Source organism: Mus musculus, chromosome X (genome assembly GCF_000001635.26).
Source record: "Mus musculus strain C57BL/6J chromosome X, GRCm38.p6 C57BL/6J".
NCBI classification, from domain to species: domain Eukaryota; kingdom Metazoa; phylum Chordata; class Mammalia; order Rodentia; family Muridae; genus Mus; species Mus musculus.
The window spans coordinates 102,175,736-102,190,209 of NC_000086.7; the positions used below are offsets into that span (position 1 = coordinate 102,175,736).

General features: G+C 45.5%; 1 protein-coding gene and 1 pseudogene across 2 annotated transcripts; both read right to left on the reverse strand.

Annotated features, from left to right (window-relative positions):
• Positions 1-2,247: 2,247 nt before the first annotated feature.
• Gm9103 lies at positions 2,248-8,265 on the reverse strand (annotated as a pseudogene).
• Positions 8,266-9,205: 940 nt separating this feature from the next.
• Positions 9,206-13,656, reverse strand: Rps4x (ribosomal protein S4, X-linked). Of its 2 annotated transcripts, none has more exons than NM_009094.2 (7): positions 13,563-13,656; positions 12,559-12,636; positions 12,087-12,267; positions 11,620-11,717; positions 10,661-10,832; positions 9,768-9,925; positions 9,206-9,396 (listed from the first exon to the last, which is right to left on the reverse strand). In NM_009094.2, the coding sequence occupies exons 1-7, from the start codon at positions 13,563-13,565 to the stop codon at positions 9,295-9,297; spliced, it is 792 nt and encodes a 263-aa protein (NP_033120.1). In that variant the 5' UTR covers positions 13,566-13,656; the 3' UTR covers positions 9,206-9,294. The 2 variants fall into 2 exon arrangements, with proteins under 2 accessions (NP_033120.1, XP_011245855.1); XM_011247553.3 differs by having other exon boundaries at positions 9,207-9,396; positions 13,168-13,569.
• Between the last annotated feature and the right edge of the window lie 818 nt (positions 13,657-14,474).

Consider the following 14,474-nt stretch of genomic DNA (forward strand, 5'->3'; position numbering starts at 1 on the left):
CTGCGTACACATTGTGAATATATATTCAAACAAACTTACACACATGCACATAAATAAAACATTAAAGTTAATAACTATTTATTTTTTAAAAAGGAAAGATGTGGCAATAAGCTCTGTCAGCTGGTGATATGGCTTAAGACCAAGAAGCCCAAGGAATTTGGACTTGACTCCATAGTCAAATGCCTTTGAACCAAGAGGTGTTTAAGAACAAGTAACAGGATTCAAGTTGACTTCCAGGGGTGGGGCCATAATTTAGGGGTTGGGGTTAGTGAAATAGCCTTCTACAGAGCTCTGCTGAGCCAGGGAGAGGAGGAGGGCTCTCATGAAAGATACTGAGGTAGCACATGGGACAGGACCAAGATAGCCTGCTGGGCCTTGAAGCCTGGCACAGGGCAGTGTACTGATAGGCTTGTACAGAACGGCAGAGGCAGTTGTTAACTTTTCAGGCATGGGGATGCATGCCTTTAACCTCAACCCAGAGGATGTAGAGGAAGAGAAATTCCTGTGAGTTCTAGATCAGCCAGAGCTGCAGAGTGAGACTAGTTAAAAAAAACAAAAAAACAAAAAAACAAAAAAACAAAAAAACCTGACCATCAGTGGTTTAAAAGCAAAAATATTATAAAAAATCAAAAAACAGTTAAATTAAAAATTTTTTTGATTATCAAACAAGATTAAATAATGTTAAACACAAAGATATTAAATACTGAAAATCTATTCTTTCCTGGGATTGAGTGTGATGCTCAGTGGTAGAGTGAGGCCCTGGGCTCAGTCCCGAATACAAAAACAAAACCCAAAACCAACAAAAAGAAAGCCTTAGCCGGGCGTGGTGGTGCACGCCTTTAATCCCGGGACTCGGGAGGCAGAGGCAGGTGGATTTCTGAGTTCGAGGCCAGCCTGGTCTACAAAGTGAGTTCCAGAGAAACCCTGTCTTGAAAAACCAAAAAAAAAAAAAAAAAAAAAAAAAGAAAGAAAGAAAGAAAGAAAGAAAAGAAAACCTTAAGCAAACAAAAAAATAAATACAGACAACAAAAGCCCTCACTGCTTCATATTTGTGTTGCTACCTTTTTACTCCAATGTATGCCCTCAAGGTTCCTTGCAACTGTTATACCTGCATGGTACCGCAGGGGATCTCTTCCCAACCCCCTGGTTAATGAAATCACATTCTTAGCTGTCAAACATTATAAATCAAGGCTTGGTAATTATCTAGAACAGCGACTCTCAACCTGGGCATCTCAACCCCTTCGGGCTGCATATGACCCTTTCACAGGAGTCGCATATCAAATTTCCTACACATCAGATATTTACATTAAGATTCAAAACAGTATCAAAATTACAGCTATGAAGCAGTAATGAAAATAATGTTATGGTTGGGGGTGGACACAACATGAAGAACTGTATTAAAGGGCCACAGCATTATGAAGGTTTCGGACCACTGCTCTGGAAGGAAGTGATGGACACAATGTTCAAAATGCAGATTAGATTTGAAACCTATTGTGGTTAAGCATCCTGGTGTATGTCTATAATCCCAGTACTTGAGACGATAAAACAGGAAGATTGTGGATTAAAGGCCATCCTGGGCTACAGAATGAGATTGCTTTATCATTGTCACTGATCATAGTAATTCACATCACAGCACACGGACGGAGAATCAGGAGTTCAGTTCAGGGTCATCCTTGGCTACATGTTAAGTCTGAGTTTAGCAAAAAAAAAAAAAAAAAAAAAAAAAAAAAAATCAATGAAAGCATCCTGGGAAAGCTGCCTCCATGATGCAGGTTTATAATCAAAGAAACCCAACAGCCTGAGTAAAAGAATGACTCGTTCAAAGCTAACCTGGGTGTGATGAGTTGTGTTATCCACAGTTATTTACAATTGACAGCATTTACAACCCAAAAGTAGCTGGGAGTGGTGGTGCACACCTTTAATCCCAGCCCAGCAGAGGCAGGTGGATCTTTTTTTTTTTAATCTTTTTTTTTAAGCTGCTCCAAAGGCCAAAGGCTGTATCCTAGCTTTTTTTTTTCATTCTTTTTTTGTTTTTTTGTTTTTTGTTTGTTTTGTTTTGTTTTGTTTTTTTCGAGACAGGGTTTCTCTGTGTAGCCCTGGCTGACCTGGAACTCACTTTGTAGACCAGGTTGGCCTCGAACTCAAAAATCCGCCTGCCTCTGCCTCCCGAGTGCTGGGATTAAAGGCGTGCACCACCACGCCCGGCTCTAGCTTTATTTTTAAAGGGCCTGTGCCGCAGAGTCAATATAAAAACACAAAAAGTCCCGTCAGTTTAATAACAATAAAACCCCCCAAAAGTGGAAAACTGAGGGCAAGGGAAATGACCCCTAGGCAGGGGCAAGGGGATCCCTGCTCATGGCACCAGGCCTGGCTACAGGGTCCCCCGGTATTGCTGTTGCTATGAGGTTGGGGGGCAGCGATTGTCCTGTGGGAGCCACGGCCACCTGAGTCAGGACCCTCACTTCTTCTGGGGTGTGCTCAGCTTCAGCATGCCCGTGATCTTGTCCAGCAGGCCAGAGATGAAGGCCTAGATAGGAGGGGGCTGTTAGAGAGGCCAGGATCCATGATGATAAGCTGCACACATACAAACCCACCCTTGACTCTAGCAGCCCCGGTATCATCACTTTCCATGTCTAAAAGTTCATCCACATCTATCTCGAGCTCCGGGATCTCCTCCTGGCAGTCTTAGAGTCGCGTGAGCTGTTCTAAAATCCACTCCTCCAGGTTGAGGCGCTTCCGTAGCTCCTTGCGGTCGTACTTGACCTTTCCTTGCAGTCTCACCGGGCCATCGTCATCTGCGCCCCCCCGGGCCTTCGCCTGCGGCCCCAGGTGGACTCTGGAAGTAGACTCGGGGCCCTGTGCTGCCACTGCCCGGCCCGGGGCAGCTAACGCCGCGCCCCCCGCGGGGCCGCTGTCCGCCAAGGCGGCCGCCGGGGCCACGTGCGCTCTCCGGCCCCTCCCTGCGCCGCCGCCTCCGGGACGCCCGCCGGCTGGCTCCGGGCCTCTGGCTCTGGTTAGCTCGCGGGCTCTGTTCCGTGCAGCTCCGTAGCGAGGGCCTAATCTTTTTTTTTTTTAAGATCTATTTATTATATGTAAGTACACTGTAGCTGTGTTCAGACACTCCAGAAGAGGGTGTCAGATCTCATTACAGATGGCTGTGAGCCACCGTGTGGTTGCTGGGATTTGAACTCAAGACCTTTGGAAGAGCAGTCAGCACTCTTATTCACTGAGCCATCTCTCCAGCCCGAGGCAGGTGGATTTTTGTGAGTTTGGCGCTGAATGAGTTCCAGGACAGCCAAGGCTGTTATGAAAAACAAAAACATCCCCACCCCAAATCACCTGGGAAATAGTCTGTGGGCATGACTGAGGAAGATTATCTTGACTGGGTTGGTTGAGGGAAGATTCATTCGGCAAAGGAGCAAACCACGAATTCATCATTCTTTGCTTTCTGATTGTGGATCTGACATAGCCAACTGCATCAAGTTCCTCTTGCTTTGACTTTCCCACCATGATGTAATTTATCCTTAATTGTGAACTAAAAGATACCCTTTCTCCTTTAAGTTGTTTTTGCTAATATTTTATCACAGCAAAGGGAAAAGAAGTTAAGACAAAAACAGGTACTAAGCAACAGGGTTGCTGCTGAGAGAAACCTAACTGTGGTCTTTAGGCCATCAGAACTGTTTTATGGCTGGGATGTGACAATCTGGACCTTTGGATTAGAAAAGCTCTCCAGCGCTGTAAACAGGGCTTACTGGGACACTTTAGCATGAGCTTGGAAGATAAGAATGCTAAGGGAAACAGCCAGTGGAGGCCTGGCTCAGAAGTTTCAGACAGGAAGAGGACTCTTAGAATCAGGGCTTAAAATTTGTTTTCATTATTTGGGTGTGCACATTGGTGCACATATAGAGGTCAGAGGATGTTTTTGTGAAGTCAGTTCCCTCTCACTGCCTCCAGGGATTGAACTCAGGACACTAGTCTGACACAGGAAGCGTCTTCACTAAGCCATCTCACCAGCCTGACAGTCTGCTTTGAAACTTTTGGAATTGTTAATGGTTATAGGAGTTTTAAAGTTGGGGTGAATGATTTTTTTTTAATTTTTAATTTTTTTTTTTTACTTTTTATTGATTCTTTGTGAATTTCACATCATGCACCCCAGTCTCGCTCATCTCCCTGTGCCCTCATATCCATCCTTCACCCTTGCAATGCTCCCCCAAACTAAACACACACACACACATACCACTACCACCATCAACAACAACAACAACAACAACAAAGCATAAAAAACACCTCATCATGAAAGCTGTAGTGTGTCACAGTGTATCCCACAGCATATCCTCTGTCCACACATCTTCTCTTACAAATGTCCATTGCAATGAGTCACTGGTCTGGTTTGAGGTCTTTGTCTTCTATGACACCATCAAGATTGGATCCTCACTGGGACTCCTCTTGTTGTTGCCCTGTGTCATGGAGCTCCTGCAGCTTTGGATCAGCAGGACAAGCCCTTTCACATGCCCCAACCATTTGCAGATGATAGAGATTTTGGGGATAGGCCAACTCAGAGCCCTGAATCTGGGCCTGGGTGGTAGCTGAGCTGGTCAGCCTGCTGATTTCCCTTATCTGTACCACCAGGGCAAGCTCTCCAGCACTGCTCTGGCTAGACCACCCAATGGTGCCATCCGTAGGAGACAGAGTCAGCTTTCCTGCCCTCATGCCCTCTGGGCCAGCTCACCCACCACCCATGCCTCCAGAACCAGTCCACTGTGCTGCCCATTCAAAGTATGGGGCCCACTCTCCCAAGTGCTGCAGCCTGTGAGGGACTGTACCAGCCCTCTTGAGCTCACACCCTGGGACTCACCCCAGCCTTCCCTTCGCCAACAGGGCCAGCTCCACTGTCTTGCTGCAGCTGGTGAGGGACAGGGCCAGCTCACCCACTCTCAAGACCCAGGGTCAGCTCTCCAGACTGCTGAAGGTGGGGGGAGGGGCATGGACCTCAGCAGCAGCTCAGGCTGGGACCTCACTGGCAGGGCTGGATACTCACAGCAAGTTGCTCCTCTCCGCCCTCGAGTCTCCAGTTCCATCTCTCTTCATAACGCTCAAGCAGCTCCAATTCTCTTTGTCTCCCATCTGTCCACCACATACTTGCACATCGTGGTGGATTCCACTGCAGGCTGGTCGAATGGCTGGCATGTTCCTGGGTGAATCCTCCACCTGTGCTGCATGGTGTGGTGGCAAGCAGGTGCCGATGACTCTCTTGTGCTGTGCACTGGAGGGCAGGTCTGTGGGTAACATGGCAGTCCTTGACACAGGTCTGTATCTGTATCTTCCTCCGCACGAGCTGCACTGCCTGGATTTACTTTGATTTGATTTTTATGAGTCCTAGGCATAAAACAGCTTTGGCCACCAAGCCAGATATTAATCTAGGTTGAACATCTGTTCTGCCCCTGACACCACCACCAAGGTGTCTCTTTGCCCATTGCTGGGGTGGGGGTGGGGAAGTGAGTGAATTTTATATTGTAAAACAGTCGTAATCCTGTGAGTACACAAATGAAAGGTTTGGATTAAAAGCGGTGTGTTTGCCTGACAAGCTGATGGGGCAGACTTGAAATAGAATGCAGAAACATCTGAAAGAGAGGCCTCGGGGCATGCTTGCCGGTAGGGAGGATTATCTTGATTATATTCATTAAAGTGGGAAGATTCATTCACTTTGGGCAATAGGATTCCCTAAATGGGATGCTGGGCTGCCTAAGTGGAGAACAGTTGCTGAGCAGCACGCAGGGACTGCATCCATCCCTCTGTTTCCCATGGCAGATGTGATATGACCACCTCTTCCAGCTCCTTGAGTTCCTTGCCACGATGGACTGGACTAAACTAAACCTTCTCTTCCTTAATTTGCTTCTGTTGCAGCCTTTTATCATCCATAACAAGCAAAAAAAAAAAAAAAACCTTAAGATACTGCTACAAGGTGTGTCTAAGGTCAGTCTGAACAATTTGGGACAATTTATTGAGCCTTTGTCTCACAATAAAAGGAGAGCAGGAAACTGGGGGCATGGTTCAGTAGTAATTTGTATTTGGGTTCGAGGTGTAGGTCAGTTGGTAGAATGCTTGCCTAGCATGTACAAAGCCCCTGATTCAGTTCCAAGCATCGTATGTACTGGGTATGGTGCAATCCCAGCCCCTGGGCGGCGGAAGCAAGAGGAGCAGAAACTCAAGGTCATCCTCAACTGTATAGCACGTTTGAGAGCAGCATGAGCTACCTGGGACCTAAGGGTACAGTTCATTAGTCACAGACTTGTCTACCGTTGCTTGCCCAGCACCTGGGCGGCCTTAAAGTCAATCTTCAGCATTGAAGACAAACAGCATTGGGTAAGAATCCCCTAGTTATAAGGAGTTCCCAATGGAATATTGGGCCTTATTTTAGATTTTTTGCGTGTATTACCTACATGTATGTATGTGCACTATGTGTGTAGATGATTGTGAGTTGGCATGTAGGTGCTAGGAACTGAACCTAGGTTTTCCCTAAATGCTCTTTAAAAAAAATAAATAAATCTAGGGTCTTACTATATATATAGCCCTGGCCTGGAATTCATTATGCGATCAGGCTGGCCTTGAACTCATAGGGAATCCTGTCTCTGGCTCTGCTGGCAAATATTAACTTTGGAGCCATATCTCCAGCCTGTTGTGTTTTATTTGTTGGTTTGTTTTTTGGTTTTTTCGAGACAGGGTTTCTCTGTATAGCCCTGGCTGTCCTGGAACTCACTCTGTAGACCTCGAACTCAGAAATCCGCCTGCCTCTGCCTCCCAAGTGCTGGTATTAAAGGTGTGTGCCACCACGCCCGGCCGAGTATAGTGTTTTAATCTTTCTTTTGAGTAGTACTGGGGATTGAACCCAGGACCTCATGCATACTGGACTCATATTTAGTAGCATACTGTCTTGTGATTCTGGGTAGTGGCAGCAAGCCCCAATTCTCATTCTGCCATATGATCTCCAGGGGGAGTAGCCAGTGCTCTATAGTGTTCTGTTGCTGAAGTTTGGTAGGTTAATGGTACCTATTGGAGTTTTTGAGGCAGGGTTGCTTAAAACTCAGAAGGGCTGCAAACTATGTAGCTGAAGATGCCCTTGAACTCCTAAACCTGTCTCTACTTCCCAAGGGCTGGGATTACAGGTGTGGGTCACCACTCCCAGTTTAAGTTAGGCTTATTAAAATCCAACTTTGATTTGTACTTGTTTTTAAATTCCAGTGGGTGCCACCACATTAGTCCCCCTTCTCATTTCTTTTTAGACAGTGCATACAAACCATTTTGTTTGGAAACCTACTATAGCTTATTCTAATAATTCTAATTTTCCACCTGGGGATTGGTAACAGCCTGACTCATGTTGGCTTGATCACATTAACTAGCACCATTCCCCTGCCCAGAGAAAGCCATCCCTGCCCTGCCGTGTAGCTTAAGTCATGAATGTCCTGCTCCCTCTCTAAACCATAGGCACACATTAACTAAGGCCACTTTCCCTAAGTATAAAGTATCTTTTTCCCTAAGAAACTTAAGGCAGCCAGGTGTAGTGGTTCACCCTTGTAGTCCCAGCTATCTGGGTCAACTTCTGAAAACAAGAACATCTGTGTGGTAGCTTACCAAACAAAGCAAGGACAGCAGAATCCTAACAAGCAGAAATGGAGCTTGTTTCTCTAGGTGATTTGTACTTGACACTGACCTTTTGGTATGTTTGAGAATGTTCCTAATAGAACTTCCTCCATACCAGTGTAAAGTGCTGTTGATGTAAAACCACAATTCTAACCTCAAAGAGGTTAAGAGATTTTCTTCTGGATCCAAATATGAGAGATTATAATAGCCCAGGAATAGAGATTCAGGTTTCCCCAAATATCATTTACAATGGGACTGGGTAACAGCCCTGGTTTTATAGTATTGGAACAAAGAGAGGCAGGCAGAATAAAGGGAAATCTCTGCTGTAGAGTTCACTCTTGTTTTTTGAGAATATCTGTTCAGAAAACACCTATAATCCCAGCAATTGAAAAGTTGAGGCAGGCCTAGGTCACATATTTAGGCCCTGTCTTTTAAATTTAGAGAAACAGCAAGTATTGAGTGAAATTTTCATGGGGAGGTGTCAACATCTTTTAACCCCAGATAGGTCAATAACCAGACAGAGCAATGTAAAGATTCCTCCACCAGAGTGCAGCTTGGAGGACCATACTGTGTTGTGTTAAAAAGCATACCCAGGTGAGAGGTAACTTATCATCTGCATTACCTCATCATATCATCATGTCCCAGGGCATCATAAAGGATGGATGACCTTATGGAAGCTTCACTACGGAGCTTCCCAAGATCACCTGCAGCTGGAGGGCTGCTGGGAGTGATGAAGGGAAGCAGTTAAGGCTCCTTTGTGTCTCTCTAACTCAGGAGTCGATAGCTCCATTACTATTATCACCAGCACATAGCTAGCCTTTTTTTCCCACTCATTTTCTAACTTATAAAGGTCTGCTTTGACACACATACCAGCTGTTCCTCAAATCTTACTGCCAACAGGGGTACAAAGCCCATCCTGCTGCTGGGACATAAACCATACTGGATAAGCTTGTTTATTTCAATCCATCTTATCTCAGGGATATTTGTCAGCCTCACTGCTGACACATGCTTAAGATTTTACAAATCAAGCCAGAAGGAGGCCCCCAGAGACAAACAAATCAAGGCAATAACTCTTGGGAGAGACTGATAAAATTTCAGAGCAGGCCAAGTGATGAACAAAACCTACCACTTCTTGAGACAGGCCACCCAGCTTCATACCAGTGCATTAGGGGTGGGTTGGGGGAGACACTTTTTTTTTGGTATACGTTCAAGACTTTGTATATTCACTCTACATGGGTTTGTTTGGGAGGGGGTGGTGGGTATGTGACAACCAGTTGGGAATAATAAGGCTGTCTTTTGCTAAAAGGCAAAAGAGGCTAGGTATGGTAGCTCAACCTATAATAGCATTCTAAATGCAGAAGACTCACTCCCAGGTTCTACACCAGCCAGGACTAAGCACTCAGTCCACTTACAAAGAGCATAAGCCCAGTGATAGAAGTCAAATTCATTAGAAACACCTAGGACTTGCTAGGCACTACATGATCTAAATGAACCCGAGTATTTATGTCCAAAAAACATCAACAAATTATGTTTGAGAAAAAAAAAAAAAAGCAACAGCAAACCAAAAGTAGTTTCACCATGCTGTTTAATCTAGCATGTATGTTGCCTAGAAAGGCTTGTACAAACACTTTTCCAGCATGTCTCCTAGAGACCATTTCACCCACTGCTCTGTTTGGCCGCAAGCCTCTTGTCTCTCTCTTCAGCAATGGTGAGGCGGATTCCTTTTCCTCTGGGAAGAGAGATCCATGGTTTGTTACCCTAGAAAAAGAATGAAGAAAACCCCATTAGCAGGATGGCACAGGACACAATTGTCACTTTATTTCTTAGATCCAAAGTCATGGTGGCTGCTGGGCAGGTGGTCCTGAGACTCATACCACAGTGTATATATATCACCAGCTGTGGTTGCTGTGGCTATTCTATATATGGACAACAGTACCCTTCATACTTAACACCACATGATCATTTATTTCTAAGAAAAATACCCACAAGCTAGTAAGATTTATTCCATTACTAGCACTGCTCATGAATCAAACTGCTATGGCTCATTGGTTCTATTAACTCCAAAGATGCTCAGCACTGTCGTCTTTCCATGCTTCCAGAGACTGCTGGGAGAGGAGATCCAGACTTACCTTGCCAATAACAAAAATGTTGGACAGCCGAGTGGCAAAGCTGTTGCCATTGGCATCTTTCACATGAACCACATCAAAAGAGCCGGGATGTCTCTCTCTGTTGGTGATTACACCAATTCTTCCCAAGTTAGCACCTCCAGTCACCATACACAGGTTCCCTAGGAGGGAAGAAACAATCTGCTTCAAGCACAGCACACCACAACAATCACCAATGTAACAAGCTTACATTAAGGGAGCGCTTGCTAAATTTGCACAAAGCCCCAGGCTCCATCACCAGCAGCAGTGCAACTGGTGCCCCAAACCAAAGTCAAGTCAATTTAGCCCTCCCACCAGTCTAACTTCTATAGATCTGCAGCCTCGAGATCTGCTCCAACCCCTAACTGCAGCTAATATAAACGAAGGTGTCTGTCTACGCGAGGAATTCTCAAGTCCTGACTGAGTACCTCTTGCCTGGATAACCTCCAGTTCCAAGACACACTTTGGTTACCATTGTCATATTCCAGGGACCATGTCGGCACCTTAAAGGTGGTTACATCACCATTAGCCCAAGAATGGGTGGCTCTCAGGACTGAGCACAGCAGGCAGGCTATTAAGAGTTAAACTTCCAGCCTTCCTTTTTATTCTAAGACAGAGTCCCACCTGACTTGTTCAGTCAGGCCTTCAACCTCCCATCACACCTTTAACTTGATCAGCTGATAACAGTTTTACACTAATAGGTGGCTTTCGTACCTCTTTTCAGCCACCAAGCATTTAGACCAGTGAAAGTGATAAAATTCCTCAAAAGACCCCGCACCAAGCATCAAGTGATTCACAAAGCTCAACTAAACTTACATTTGGGAAAAAACCCCAGAAGCTCAAACTTACAAGCCACCGAGGGGACAGCTGCTGCTTACCAGTGTCAAACTTGATGAAGTCAGTTATTTTGCCTGTCTCCAAATCAATCTGAATGGTGTCGTTCACCTTGATGAGGGGATCAGGGTACCGAATAGTACGAGCATCATGGGTCACCAGGTGCGGGATTCCTTTTGTGCCTACAAAGATCTTTCTCACTTTGCACAACTTGTACTAGAAGTATAAAAGGGTTAAATACATTTAATCTAACTCATATATACCTTGTTATAGTTGTTTCTGGGGCCAATCCCCAGCTTAAAAAAAAAAATCACATTTTGTGCACTCTGCTCCAAACAGCAACGGTATTAGCAACTTGTCTATCAAATCAAATTTCTAGTGGTCACTGGACATGCCCTTCAGCCTACTGACAACAAGGCAGCATGTAAGAAAACCAGAAGCCACACCATCAATTGAATTAACCTTCATTTATAGCCATTAATTCAAGCCCTAAACCTACGTGAAAAGCCACCTAAAACTGAACTAAGCAAAGATAGTAAATTAAACCAACGCCCCAAAGATTACCGGTTTCTTGTACCTCTAACCCACCCAAAAAGCAAAGGTAGACCCACAAATGGAGACATGGCAACATGCCAAATAGATTGCCAACTCCTTTATGTTCCAAGGAATACTTCAAAATTAATCCCAAGAAAGGATGTCGTGTTTCTACAAGACACCAAAAGTCAGTGCTCTAATTGCCACAAGAAAGCTCCACCCCAAGATATCTAGCAACAGACCTTACAGAGGCTGAGGGGCTGGGGTGTAGGTCCGAGATCAAGCATGTGCTTTGCCACGTGAGAAACGGGGTTGAGTACCCAGTAAGTTAAACCATGCAACAGGTCCCCATCGATCTCATCTCTAGGCACACAATTCTAATGAAATCTGTTGACTCATCTCTCACTTCCATGATCTAACTTAGAAACTAATTTTAGAGGAAACTACCCAGCCCGCTTGCCACACCAACCTTGGCCTCCTCCGGTGTAATACGATGAACAGCAAAGCGACCCTTGGTGTCATAGATCAGACGGAAGTTCTCTCCGGTCTTGTCAATGCTGATGACATCTGATATCAAAGAATAAGGTTACCACAGCAACCCTCACTACACTCCTAACTGAGCTGGGGGATGTGTGTGTGTGAGCCCATTTTATCAAGACTCCACATAAACTTTAAATGGGAATTTGGGTTTCAGAAGCTATCCCCACAATATTTAAGTAACAGCCCAACAGAGATTCTGATCCAGTAGGTCTGTATGGGAGAGTAGCAAGAAATTCAAAATTTAAAAAGGAATAAAAGCCCAGTAGCCAAACCTCTCCATATTACCGTGCCAGGGTAGGGGTGAAGACGAAGACCAGGAAAGCCTGGCACTTTCCCAGTCACCTGCCACTATTGGGAGTTAAGGGCCTGTGGCCACTACCGATCCTGATTACTCACCCATAAACCCAGCAGGGTAGGTTATATCGGTCCTGACTTTCCCATCAATCTTAATGAATCGCTGCATGCAAATCTTTTTTACTTCATCTCCAGTCAGGGCATACTTAAGTCTGTTCCTTAGGAAAATGATGAGAGGCAGGCATTCCCTCAGCTTGTGAGGACCAGTGGATGGACGAGGAGCCTGGAAAGTTTTAGGAAAATTACTACACCAAAACTTGGGTTATTTTACATGGGGGGGGGGTCGCTAGAAGATTCCTCAACATTTTCTCCTCCAAAGAATGAGGCCTGCTACTTTGAGACCTGAGTCTATGTATCCACCATCAGTGTACTATGGAATACATGGAGTAGATGAAACAGATGTATCAAAATTGAGGTAGGACACAGGTCTTTAAGACAGCCAAAGATTCTCTACATTCAACTCCACAAATATGCTTGTTAAAGGTATGTCTACCTTTCACACCACAATACTTACAAACACGCCAGTCAACTTATCCAGCATCCAATGTTTTGGAGCAGCTACACGCTTCAGGTGTTTCTTGGGACCACGAGCCTGGAAGAAGTTTTCAAAGTAACGTTGTTACATTGTTTCAGGTCTTTCCAGCAAAGCCTACGGCGTAAATCCTTCAATGAACTGACTTTCGAACTTTCCCAATTAACAAAATGTGGGCAATATTGAAAGCGCCGGGTCCCAGTAAAACGTAGAAAAGACAGATAAGCATCAATAGGCCAAACCCAGTATTCGCACCTTAGCGATTCCCATTTTTTACAGTTATGCCAGATGTCTCCATTATGCCTGCTCACAAAAATTAGCCTTTCATAGCACACTTGCGAATTACCCAGTGATTCAACCCTAGACGCACAGGCAGATAGGGACAGAAAATGGCCCAGGACCGTATCTCAATTGTCAATCGAAAAGTATAGTATTAGAACACAGCCATCTGGATCGAAGGTTTCTGGTACAAAGATAAACTCTAACTCCGGCACTGGCACTACCACGTGTACTGCTCCTTTGTATACTAAAGAGTCGAAGTTTCACATTCGAAAGCGGAAGGAAGCTTTTTGTAATGCTTCGTACACTTACCAGCTACACAACATATAAAGTAAGTCCGTGCCAAAAGATAGACAAATGCACAAGTAAGAGCTAATCCTTCAAGCAGACCCTGCGCCCACATGCCCAAAGCTTCAATCTGCACTCCCGGGCCCTCGAAGTTCTTCCCCAAGTGGAAAAGCATTTCTCCCTGGGCAAGGGGATGTGTGATTAAGCCCAAGGCCTTGCTTGCCCTCTGCGGCAGACTTCCCATCCTAGCTCAGACCAGTATTCTCCCTTGCCGCCAAGCCCATCTCTGCCAGCCTGCAGCAGAGCTGCTTTCGCCTCCACCCTGTAGTCGACCGCGGGAGCCCTGATAACCCGGGCAGCATCGGTCAGGGAGGATGGAAGCCGATGCAACCCAAGAGCTCGCTGTACCCCTGCCTTACCATGGCTGCGCTAGGAACGGAAAGAGACTCGCCTTCTTCCGGCGAACGAAGAAATTAGGGTCGGAGGCTGCGCGCGCGCTGGAGCCTGGGTTGCTCCGCCCAGCCTCAGACTTTCCCAGCGGGCGGGGACTCTCTCTTGCCATCTGCTGGTGGGAGGTCAGAGGTCCCAGGCTGGGAAACTGAGGCTGAGAGAATCTCCCAAAAACTGTTTTTCCTCAGTCCTTTCTCTTCTTTGTGCCGAGTGATGAGTGCTGGGGATACCCAGACCAATCGCACCAGATAACTGCCCGCAAGGAGAGTTCTGTTAGATGGCTGAGTGATAAAAAGATACATTTTAATACTCGATACTTTTCTTATACAAAGTTTCTCTAATCTTCCAGAGTTACCAGTCCAATCAGCCAGCCCCATGCTAAGCGAAAGGTTTGGCCAACGGCATGTTTCTCTTTGCTTTTGTAAAGATTGCTGAGGCACTGAGCCATCCAGGGTGAGATGGTAGGCTCTCTGCTTGAACCTGGCATCCTGCGCATCCACTCCTGTAGAACACATTTGACATTTATTGTACTGTAAGTGGAAGAGAGGGAACATTAGAGAGTATCTGGTTTTGCCTAGCCAGTATGTAGACCTAGCTGTTCTACTTTTGAAGCTGCTGTGTTAGAGTGGTGGCACTGGCTGCCCTTCATTCACCATTTTCTGCTCTCTTAGTTATCTGTGGCCTCCCACAGGTCGATGAAGTCTGCCCATCATAAACCCAAAGATCCAGTCCCTTCAAACTATTATGAAAGGGGTATTTTTCAGCCTCACCTTTCCTCTTTCTCCTGTCCCTCCCCTCTCTCTCATATGTGTGTGTGCAGTTGTTATCATTTATTTGTTATCATTAGTGGCTGCTAGGGAATGAGTCACTTTTTCATATAT

Bases quoted from the DNA above. Each gene is read 5' to 3' on its own strand.
- Rps4x (NM_009094.2), bottom strand. The intron at 12,268-12,558 runs GTAAGTATTGTG...AAAACTTTCCAG, and splicing joins ATAAGTTGACTGGCGTGTTT to GCTCCTCGTCCATCCACTGG. The intron at 10,833-11,619 runs GTTGGTGTGGCA...TTATACTTCTAG, and splicing joins TTACACCGGAGGAGGCCAAG to TACAAGTTGTGCAAAGTGAG.